Source organism: Artemia franciscana, chromosome 1 (genome assembly GCF_032884065.1).
Source record: "Artemia franciscana chromosome 1, ASM3288406v1, whole genome shotgun sequence".
In the NCBI taxonomy this organism is placed as follows: domain Eukaryota; kingdom Metazoa; phylum Arthropoda; class Branchiopoda; order Anostraca; family Artemiidae; genus Artemia; species Artemia franciscana.
In genome coordinates this window covers 10,069,555-10,081,839 of record NC_088863.1, presented here as the reverse complement: position 1 = coordinate 10,081,839, position 12,285 = coordinate 10,069,555, and the positions used below count along the sequence as shown (strand labels likewise).

Genomic DNA, 12,285 nt, shown 5'->3' with positions numbered 1-12,285 from the left:
GAGTCGGAGCTAGAAATTTGGCGACCTCTTTATCGGGTTCAGTCTATTGAATTTAACAGGAGCCTGCCCGATACCAGCATGATATATCTCTTTTATAGATAGATGAATAGTGGCGATCATTTACGTAAAATATCTTTTGGTTAATTACAATAGTTTTCTGACATTGCATGTTTCTTCATAATAAGTCATTAAACACCTCTCAATAATGTTATAATACCCGGTTAGCTTTGGAGAAGAAAGATGAAATAAATACGGTTGATGCAAAAATACTGTCTTGGCAGTTCTTTTCCTAGCTACTTAAATAATTTGATTTTCCATTATGTTAAAGTCAAAAGACTTAAACAACCAGGATATTTTTGAATCACCACTAATATACTTTCGATTTTCTCCAACTGAATAGATCATAATTAAATGTACCAAATTGAAACAAACCGTCCATTTTTTCCTTCTCCATAATTGAAGGTACAACTATGTCTTCTTCAGCCGTATTGGCTAGTTCAGACTCATCCTGTTCTGGTATTATTATAATACGGCTGTCATAATACGGCATATCATTATAAGTTGGCATCATAGATTTCCTAAACCAAAACAGTTCATATGCTGGAGAAACTCCTCTGGTTTTGTCTTTTAACCACTTACTTTGATTAAAAGCACTCCCTTTTCTAAGGTCAGCGAACTCCCCAACAATTGCTGGACCTGTTCGGCATCTTTTCTTATCATACAGAGCTACAATATACAATTGGTCCGTTTTCACTACATAAAGGCAATGTTTTTTATTCAGTGCCAGAAATTCACCAAGACATTCTGCGATGGGGGAAAACTCCCAGAGTCCCACTTTAATACCTTTTTTGAAGAACTCTTCCATGTCAAATGTTGCTAAAAATTTAAACTGAGCTTCTGTGATAAGAAATTCCCTAGACTTTGCCAAAGTTAACCCATCAACGCCAATAATAGCAGCTTCCTGAATACCTTTTGATAGTAGTTCATTCTCAATCTGATTAATCCACGAATTCATAATTAATAATAATTGAATTACGAACAAGAATCATTTCATAATAAATGAGAGGATCTTTCCATGGACGAATTTATTATGAGAGAGGATAATTTCTATGAAGGGGGTACTGGATTTTCCAGCGTTATTTGAAAAAAACGAGAAATTGAGTAAAAAAACACGTTTTTATATTAAAGTAAGGAGCAATATTAAAACTTAAAACGAACATAAATTATTACGTATATGAGGGGGTTTGTTCCCTCCTCAATACCTCGCTCTTTACACTAAAGTATTTTTAGTACTTCCAAAAGAGCTATTTATTCTAATTAAACGGCCTTTGTGATTCAGGGGTCATTCTTAAGGGATTCGAACAAAATTCAAACTTTAGCGGAAAGAACGAGGTATTGACGAGGGAACGAAACCCCTTATATAAGTAATAAAAATATACGAATACAGAAGTTCGTCACGTAAGTTAATTTGTAAGTTACTAGCGAAATCACTAATAAAAACGTTCGTAAATAAAATTAAAAGTGCCAGTGGCCTGGTTAAGTATCTGAAAAAATTGGAGGGCACCTAGGCCTCCTCTACTGCAATTTTTTTCTCAAAATCGTCCAATCAAAACTTTGAAAAAGCCATTTAGCTAAATAATTAAAATTAATATTCAATTTTTGTTTTAATTATTCATTTACGGTGGGTCAAAATCAAAACGTATTATTTAAAAAACCTTCAGAAATTAAAAAATTACAACAACAAGTTTTTTTTATCTGAAAGTAAGCAGTGACATTAAAACTTTAAACGAACATAAATTAATCTGTATATGAGAGGAGCAGTCCCCTCCTAAATGCCCCCCTCTTTACGCTAAAGATTGCCTCTTTCTCAGAGCTCTACTTTTTAAAACAATAAAAAACTTTACCGTAAAGGTGGTGCGTTGAGGAGGGGACAGCCCATTATGAATACGGAATAATTTTGGTTCGCTTTAGTTTTTAATGTCGCCCATTATTTTCAGTTAATAAAAACTAGTTTTCAATATCTAGGGGGTTGAGCCAAGTTTGTCATTTTTCCAATTTTTCAGTGAACACAGCAAAAAAGAAAGTTCAATGGAAATGCTGCCAAAAAAAGACATTTTTGAGAATAAAGGGCTTGGCCACTAAAATCTAGGGGGTAAAGTCCTCCTGACCCTCTAATTGACAACAATGCTCAAGATGGTGACATAGTTTTTTCTTGTCTTTCCAACATCATGTACTGTTTTTTTTAATTAAATTTTGCTGTTGTTGTGGTTTCGAAAAAGATTTTTTTTTTTTAATTTTTTTAAACTAGTTTAAATTCGAAGAAAATGTAGAGTGGTTTTCCTTATTTATACTCAAACCACCGGCACTGAAATATTTTGGTATATTGTTTATACATTGAAACCAACTGAACCTGGTTGTACAGTGAAGAATTACTTCAGGTACTTGTCAGAACCCTCAAATGATTTTTTCTAGATTACTTACTATTCGGAGTGATTGATTGACACCACCACTTATATAGGTAGATGAGTTTTTTTTGCCTTATATAATTTTTACCACCACTTATTGATTGACACCACCACTTATATAGGTAGATGAGTTTTTTTTGCCTTGTATAATTTTTACCCCCACTTATGTAGGTAGATGAGTTTTTTTTGCCATATATAGTTTTCATTTTAGTTTTATGCTACCACATTTAATTTTATTTTTTTTTTATTTGATTTTTTTATTTTATATTAATATCATTTTTGTTTTGAACACTTGAAATACAAATTTAGCCCATCAGGGCATATGATAGTCCATTTTGCGAAAAATTTTATCTTATCGTCATGTTATATCTCTAGTACCAATCATAAATCATCAATGCCTACGCCATGTTGTGTCATTAATACCTAAGGTATGATGCTAAGGGATTCTGAACTTCATGTATTTACATCAGTGGTATCCAAACTGGCCCCATCGAACCCGAAGGCATCTTTAGGATCACTCAGGTAGTCCTTGGAAAATTAAAATTAATTTGAGGTTCCTTGAACGATGTTACGGGGCCCACACAAGATTGAATATAGAGAGAAAAAAAATCGTATAATATTGTTATTTATATGAAAGGTAAAATGATAACAAACAAAAAATTATTGGCGATTTTTTACGTCTCAAGTAATGTATGCACAAATATAGAAGAATAAAATTCAAGTAATACCAGCGATATTAGGTGAATATTTTTTTTTTCATGTGTGTTATTCTCTGTTTTGATCTTTAAGTTTGTGATCTATTAAAGCATGGAACATATGCTACCTTTGCTCATATCTAAGATCCTATAAAAGGGATCTTACGTTAAGATCTTAAATGTTTAGATGTTCTCTTAGGAGAACTTTCCTTTAGAAGGGAAGGAATTATGATTTCTTTTTCCAATTATCTCCTTTACATGTTGGAATTAAGCTAATAATAGGATTTATTATTAATCTGGGAGTGATGGTCTTATAACGTAAATATTGAAATTAGTATTTAAGTAATAATACCGTAAATACTAATTTACTAATATTCAATATACAGTATATAAATACAATTTGATGTATTGAATACTAAGTGAAAGCATGTTAATACTAAAAGAGACCCTTAAACTGGAGACCAATTTCGATGTTGCCTTTATTCTCAAAATTAAATGACAATATTATGAATAAAAGATTCTGTAATCCCCCAAGCCTGTAGGGATTTTTTGAGAAGGCGCGGTTCGGATTCAGGAAACACCCTTCTACTATTTGCGCAGTCTAGCATGTTTATGAACTCTGCGCTGGAACATGGTGAATTAAAACCCTAATTTTCCTAGATTTTAGAGGTTTTTAATATTTTTTCTTAAGATGTGATTGAGAAGGGTAAGTTGCTTAGGGGTTAAAGATATATTTTGGTACTGGTTTGACTATTATCCTACTGAGACAATGCTTAGAGTGAGTCTTGATGGTTTCTGGTGCATTTCTGGCTAACTTTTGCTGCACTATTCCATAAATTTTAATGCGTACTGTGTCTGACCTGTGTGAATAACATTTATTTTACATCCCTGGGGATTACTTACGTCAGTCATTGATGATGACGTGTTTATAGTTTCACCATCTAGTGTAATTATTTTCCCTGAAAAGGCTAATGAACACCTGGATGAATTGGCAAGATATTCTAATTGTAGTTTTCTTTTATCCATGAATGCTTCTAAGATAAATGAGTAAAGCTGATATTCCTTATGTCTTAGAAAAAAAAAGGGTCTGAATTGTACATTCTAAACTTCTAAGTTTCAATTATTCAGGTTTTATTTTGATTGTATGTTAAGCTGGAAACTGCATTTTAATTTTGTAAAATTTATTTTGTAGACTTGGAGTCTAGTCTGAGGGAAGTAAATCAGGGTGTCAGTACCCCCGCCATATGAGCCCTTGGTCAGCATGGGAAAAGCTTTTTTTAGCTTTTACAAATATAGTTGTCTTAGGTGATCACGGTAATTCTCTCATCAAATCAGGTGATTATCTTGTTTGTTTGTAATTTAGGTGATAACGCAAGGTTTAAAAATAATACTCAATTTTTGTTTATTAATGTTAAATCGATATCCGTCAGAAGCTTTTGGGAAACATTTTGGTTCAAATCCTTTTCTCATTGTGATGAAAACCAAAGTTATTTAGGAATACTGTCAAAAGCTTGGAGTACTCAATGAGCATCTTGTTTCGGTGTTTTCCAAAGCAACAGGTGTGGAATTGTCAACCTTCAGCCAAAGGAAGGCAGAAAATGTTGACCAGTTCAAGAGTTGACTGAAACGTTATTTTCTAGGAAGCTAATAATGATTCATTCTAGGTTTTCTTAAAATAGGAAATCCTAATATACTCCTTAACAAAATACGTAAAATGACAAGAAAAACTGCAGCTGAGTATTACCACAAAAAAATTGATAACCTTTTTGAATCAGAGCCTAGCATATGGTATAAGGAAATAAAACGAATTTGTGGAAAATCCCCTAGTGGTGTTGATTTTTGTTCGGATTCTAATGATGAAAAAGTTGCTAACTAGTTAAATGGTCATTTGGCCAGAATAATTCAATCTTTGCCGCCTCTTGATGTAAATAAAACTACCCAAGAGTATCAGAAAATACCACATGACGACATACCCTTACCTACTATTTCTGAGGATCAAGTTTTCAGTAAAATAAAGAAACTTAATCGAACTAGTATAACTTCTATTGATATTCCGATTGAACTTATAAAAGCATTTCCTGACAAATTGACTAAGCCACTAACGCAAATTTTTAATTGCATTTAAACTTCTTCAGTTTGCCAACAGATATGGAAAACGGGATATGTTACTCAAATGCCTAAAAAAGATGCTGAACTTAATTTTGACGGCGTGAGACCAATCACTTTGACCCCCTTGTTCAGCAAAATGTACAAAAGCTTTGTAGCAAATTGGCTAAAAGCTGAAGTTGAACCCCTCCTAGATCCTCATCAGTACGGTAACAGAAAAAATACGTCAACATCCCATTATCTAGTCAATCTTTAACATTTTATTTTTAAGCATGTTGATGAGCCTGGTAAATGGCTAAACTTAATAACAATTGATTTTAAAAAGGGTTTCGATCTGATTGATCATAACATTTTAATTTCGAAGCTTTTAATTGATTTTAGAGTGAACCCTGCTGTTATGAAAATTATTCAGAGTTTTTTCATAAATAGGTTCCAAATTTTTAAATATAAGAAGTCTTTCTCTGAACCTGAGCCAGTTTTTGTGGTGTACCTCAAGGTACCATCCTGGGTCCTATTCTTTTTCTAGTTATGATTAATAATATTGCAAATGATTGTGAAGTCCGTTGGAAATATGTTGATGACCTTACCCTTGGAGAAATATGTAAGGCAAATGGACGTAGCAAAGCTCAAATTTTAATTGATAATGTGAAGACTAAAACTTCCGTTTCAAATATGACAGTAAATGACAGTAAATATTCTATTGTAACTTTTTCTTTTTTAAATTCTTCTGAACCTAATTTACTGCCAACTATCTCTGATTCTCTCAAAGTCAGTAAGATTAAACTGTTTGGAGTTATTATAACCAGTGATTTAAAATGGGAAGCAAACACAACTAGTCTAGTAAAAAGGGGTAATGCTGGGCTGCAGATGCTCAAGCTTATGTCAAAACATAGTGCCCCTCCAGATCACCTCCTCCTAATATTTACATATTTTGTTCGCCCAATTCTGGAATATGCAGCTCCTGTATGGCGTTTTGGACTGACGGCTGACCAAAGCGCCAGGCTTGAAAGAGTTCAGAAAAGAGCTCTAATGATAGTTTCGAAGCAGGCAGAAATGTTGTATGAAGAGCTGCTGACAAAGTTTAAAATACAGACTCGGGAAAAAAGAAGAGAGAAACTCTGCATGGATTTTGGACGAAAATCTTTGATCCGCCCAATCCACAAGCCCCCCCCCACTCAATCCACAACCAAACGACCCCAGTGCAGGGTTGCAGTCCCTGTTGACAAACTTCAGCCGGTATGCTGTGCCCACCAGTGGCTAGCGAAGAGTTTTATACCTAGTTTTGTAAAAATGTATAACGAAAATCAGGAGGATTGATAACTGTTTTGTTTTCTTTGTTTTTTTGTTGTTTTTTTGGCATCGCTTTTTAATGTGACTATACCAAAAAAAAAATTGGCAGTACCATGAAAATTTTGGTGAAAATAAAATTAGACTTCTTTGGATATACTTGGATAAAATTATTATCATAACAAAACATTAAAATAACCTCCTCCATTTGTTTTTCCAGCTCCTTTGCTTTTCGAGCCCTCTCTTTTTCAAGCAGATGCTTTTCTTCTGCACATTTTCTTTGAGCTTCATCTTTCAATTTTCTTTTTTCCTGTTCGAATTTCCTTCTCTCCTCTTCAAATAGTGTACTTTCCTCTTCAAGGCGTACTTGTTGGCGTTGCTCTTCCTGCCTTTGGCCTTCCATCTTGTCCCTTTCTTTACTTAATTGTTCTCCAGTATTTTGCATTCTTTCCTCCTCCTGAAAAGGTAGTATGAAGGAGTTAGATGATGAAAAGACTTTTCTAAGGAAAAGGACAAAGGACTAAGGAAATTCAGAAGCTACGGTAGTTTTGTCGATAGAGCTTGTTGAGCTTAAAACGTCAGATTGTAAGCCTAAGTTGTAAGTTTAAGTAAGTCTTAAGTCAGCTTAAGCTTGAAAAAAAAATTTATTCCAAGGGATCTTAAGTCATATCAGCCGAATTAATATTAACTTGTAATATGAGGTACAGTCCCATTCAGGCGAAAACTTTAAACAATAAACAAATACAGATTAAAGCGAATCTGTTCAAAGCAATTTTGCAAGTTCTACATCTTTTGGACATTTCAACCTCTGCTGCAATAATGAGCAAAGAGCCAATCCAGCTCTTGTGACTTGATTAATATACACATTCATTTTCTTATTTATGCCCCCCTCCCCTCCTCTTGCTATCTACTTATCTGCGTAACAAAATCCCTTTCTTGTCTGTATGTTTGAATTATGTTTCGATTCATTTCTCACAGGTCAGTAGTGGATATTCATCTTATTATTTGATTTACCGATTTATCGCATAATTAACGATTTATTGTTCTGTGATTAGATTATTTTCTATTTCTATATACTTGTCGTCAGATTTTCATCTAATAACTTATAAATGTACAAGATAGGATATGGTGAAACTAAAAAAAAAAAAAAAAAAAAAAAAAAAAAAAAAAAAAAAAAAAAAAAAAAAAAGAGCTTACCGAACTAATAAGTTGCTCTACATTATCACTAGTTTTGGCTCCAAAGGATTCCCAAGTAAGACCGGAAGCGTGCCATAAACGAGCCGCTGTCTCTTTATCCTGAAATTACGGAAATACACAGTTGAAAATATGCTACGAGTCAATGTCGACACTGAAGAAAAACTTTGTCTTGGTATCAGTCCTGTTGAGCAAAAGCCACCTTATTGAATTCTGTTGAGTAGTTACATCATCATCATGCATGCATTTCAGAAGCTAAATTGACCAAGCCCACTTTTTTTCAGGGTTTTCCTTGATATAGGCACTAAAGGATCCTAATCTTCATGGAGCCAAAAGGTCCCTATGTTTCCCAAAACATAAGGATTATAATCAACAATGAAAACAAATCTTTTTGCTACAAAAAACCAATAACCGTTTTAGAGGTAAATTTGGGAAAGTCCGTTTAAATAAATCCTGTTTCTATTGGTTAAAATAAACTTCGTATGGTTTTTATTTGTGACTGATTAAGATAGCATGAAATTAACCAAGCATATAATCAAAAACCACCAAATAGGTGGGGGATTAAAATGAAAACCGGCATTGAATTAATTTTCAGAACTTCTCCAAGTGTTTTTCACTGGGTCAAGCTGGTCATTGAATGGTTTCGGTTACTATGGGCTGGAGAATATTTTTTACTCGGCTGCGTCTAACGCCACAATCATGATATTGAAATCAGTGCATTTATTTCAGCGTCAGTAATGTCCCATTCACAACGGGACCTCACCAGTACTGAAATTTAGCTAAAGCTTAAGCCAATCACAAAAATATTATTGTGAAAGGGGCTGTCAGAGATCTTCAATGGGAGGAGGGAACACGTATTGAGATTCCTATCATTCGTATTCATATTTTGTCAAGCAAATAACGCATGATCAGGCCCAAATTTGTTTTCCTTTTGAAAGAAAAAAATTATTAAAAAATCGCTTTTAAATTCGCGTTAAGCCTAGAACTTTATTGGTCAGCCTTAGTAAATAACGATTAGAGGAAGCAAATATACGTATTATGTTTTAATGGTTTTATTTTACTTCTTTTAGTTCTTTTACTTTTATTTTACTTTATTTTACTTCTTTTGGAAAAGAAGGGTTTTATTTTACTGCTTTTAGTTCTACTTCTCTTTACTTTTACTCAAACTCCTTTACTTCTACTCCAACTTCTTTACACTTTACTTTTACTTTTCTTTGCTTTGGCTCTTTTACTTCTACTCTAAGCTCAGCGCATAAAGTCATATAGACATTAATTTTTAAATAAAGGACATGATTCGGCCGGCTAAATTTGTATCATAGGTTTGGAATTAAACATAACTGAGAGACAAAAGAACTTACTTTTGATTTTACTAACTCAGTTAAAACTGCGGCCGCCAAACGTCCCCTCGTCGTTATCTCTTCAGACACTAAATATTCCATATCTTTAACTGCATGCAAACATTGAGCATCTTGCTCCAAGGCAGGCACTAGAATTTGAGCTAAATTCTCAACTAGTTTAGGCTTATCCACAATTATATCAAAAGCTCCTTCCAAGATAGTCCTAAAACCTTTAATAAATCCTTCACGGGATATCAATTGCTTCGTCAATAGCTCCCTGAGAAGTTTCCCAAAATCAGCTCTTGCAACTGGCTTACGTTCAATAACGTTATTGAGGCCATTCTCGATGAACTGCACAATTGACTTATCGTACATCTGTTCTTTGACACAATCAACAGCTTCCTAAAATGACAAGGCAAGTATAAGTACAACTAAGTTCGTATTATATTGGGATTTTGGCTTTCATAAAGATCAGCCCTGTTGAGCAAGAACCACCAGCATATTGGTCTGGCAATTAAACTAGAATTTCATCATTTCATCGGTGGTGAGTTTATTATGAAAAAGAACATGTTTTTGGTCACCAGAGCCTCAGAGTTTACAGTTTAAAGTATATTTTGAGAAACTCAAAGACGAATATCTGAACCCCATCCCACCAAATAGAAAAAAAATCAACCCTTATCCTCCAGTAAATAGTGAGTCTATTACTGGAGACCAGTCAATGGATCAGAATCACCGATCTAAAAAAAAAAAAAAAAAAAAAAAATCAAGCTACTTTCCCATACAGCTAAATAACGAGTGACACCCAGCTATTTTTCGCCTTTTTGAATAAACATCTTTTTTGATAAGAAAGTGCCTTTTATTTATATTTAAAAAAATGTAATTTGTATGTATTTTGACCTTAGCAGGGTGAGCAACATGCCCCATATTCATCCCATTTGGGTGTACTTGCTTAAAAAAACGATTCTGAAAATAGCACAGAAGAAAAAAATTTCTGAGTATCTAGTAGCAATCAAATTGATTGTTGAGTTGTCAGGTCTGTAACTCAACTTCTACTTTTCCCTAATTAATTCATCACAAAAGTTCTGACCTTTTTGGCCTGTCTCGAAAAGACCCAACATTTCTGGTGATATTGTAAGGCAATTCAGGTCAAATCATCCATTAGGTTCTTAAAATGTTTGGCTTCAAGCAATGTACACAAACATACATGCATATATTTATTCTCGACATAAATTCCAAGGGTAATGAACACAGAGAACGATGGAAATTCGATTTGCAAAGAGAAAGAGAAAAAAAAAGAAAGAAAGAAAGAAAGAAAGAGAGAGAGAGAGAAATTTATCTGTTTTCAAAGTTGAGGGGGGGGGAGACAGGCGGAGACTTTTTTTTGTCTGGAAACAATCCAATCAAAAAAACCGAGAATAAAATTTGATGTAAATTCTTTCAACTTTATCCATAACATTTGTAAAAGCAAATGAAGAATGCAAGGAAGAAAAACTGGACATATGCCAAGGGCAGGAAGAAGAGAGGAGAGTGGGATAGATTGTTTCCGCATATCTCCTTCTAGTTCCGTGAAAACTAGTCTGTATATTTATATTTATTTCATACAAATTTTACTCTTTTATTTGTAGTTGTGTTGCGAGAGCAACACTTTGGTTTTGTCGTGTTTTTTTTTTTTTTTGTTCCTAGCACCCCGATTTCAGCTTATTCCTAGAAAGTGGTAAGGGTCTAACATCTGCGGTTTTTACGGAAAGTGTGGACCTTAGGCCGGATTGATGAATATGACTTTACATTTTGGAAAGCTTCGTAGAACTCTTGCCTGGGGCCAAAAAGGATGGTTTTTGCTTGTCCTTGAGCCAGAGCCTATAGTGTTTGAAGTGAAGAGGAGTTGTATAGCCTATGTCTGAGAGGACTATTTGAAGTTATGCAGCCAAGCTTTCGTTTCATCAAACCATGTTTCTGCTTTCGAGTGGAAAGCTCCGTTCTAGCAGGCAAGCAGGCAGGCACCAGTTTCAAATTGAAGATGGACTAAAATCTATAAGTATTAAATATATGCGACAGTTACCCTGCCCCACAGCCAATATATCTTCTTTGAGTGATAAATAGAAAAATTTAGAGAAGCAAAAAAGCGGCATTTTCACACGGGTCCGAAAGTGCTGCCGTGATTTCGGCTGAGTTTATCATTCGGTTTTTCGCACTTGGGATTGCGGTAGAGAAATGGTATCAGATGTGCCTCTTAAACTTGAAAAGTTCTCTCATTGCTAAAGAAATTAGAGTTAATCCTTTGCTCCTTTCTAAGTGATGACGTTAGAAAGTTGGCCTACGGCAAAAAAGTCAACTTTTGAACTAAGACAGATAGATTTTTTTTTCGACGGCAGTCGATAGCTTTTGATGAGCTGATCAAAGTATATCTCATCCATTTTTTTTACAAAAATTCCTTCATGAGATATACCAGTTTGAAAGTTTAAAGGGGTTGACAACTTCAGTAGTAAGGTACACACTGAAACCAAAAATAGGCCGATACCAATTGTGAGACATATAGGGGAGTTGTAAGCAACAGTCGGCTGTTAGCTCATAATCATCCTCGGCAATGAGGGGTTCGCAACTCTTACTAGTTGGTGTACCTATTTTTTGTTTCCGTTGTATTTGATGGTAAGACCAATTTGGTTCCAGTGGTAAGACATGTAGGGGACTTGTAAGTCCCCTACATGTCGGCTGTTAGGCTAAAATCATCCTCAGCGATGAGGGGTTTGCAACTTTTGCTAGTTGCAATGAGGGGTTTGCAACTTTTGCGAGTTGGTGTACCTATTATTTGTTTCCGGTGTATTTGATGATAAGACCAATTTGGTTCCAGTGTTGTTGAGTAAGACATGTAGGGGACTTGTAAGTAATAATCGGCTGTTAAGCTACAATCATCTTCAGTGAAGAGGGGTTTGTAACTTTTGCTAGTTGGTGTAGCCTACCCATACTAACTGTAACCCAGAATTAAGTGTTTACACAACAGGTACAAACGATAACGTAAAACAATGAGGTAGTTTCGTAATAATTAGTGTCACCTATGTTATTTTAATCCTGAAAAGTTACGGATAGCTTTATAATACCAACTAGATTATATAAAATATTGTTCCAAGTTTTCGTCCGTCACGATGTCTACAATTGAAAAGCATAAAGTTCAACTGGCTGCAAAGTCAATTTAGTCCCTTCTTT

The 12,285-nt window shown here is 34.4% G+C and overlaps 2 protein-coding genes across 5 annotated transcripts in view; one reads left to right on the top strand and one right to left on the bottom strand.

Moving 5' to 3' along the window:
- Positions 1–12,285, top strand: part of LOC136025399 (uncharacterized) — a 597,112-nt gene that overhangs the window by 479,604 nt on the left and 105,223 nt on the right. The window lies entirely within an intron of this gene.
- LOC136028047 (eukaryotic translation initiation factor 4 gamma 1-like) overlaps positions 2,919–12,285 on the bottom strand; it is a 34,364-nt gene continuing 24,997 nt past the window's right edge. The window contains exons 2-5 of the mRNA XM_065706026.1: positions 9,106–9,486; positions 7,751–7,849; positions 6,669–7,010; positions 2,919–2,993 (exon numbers count right to left, since the gene is read on the bottom strand). Of these exons, the coding sequence (XP_065562098.1) occupies positions 2,919–2,993; positions 6,669–7,010; positions 7,751–7,849; positions 9,106–9,486 (897 nt within the window). The remainder of the gene's footprint in view (positions 2,994–6,668; positions 7,011–7,750; positions 7,850–9,105; positions 9,487–12,285) is intronic.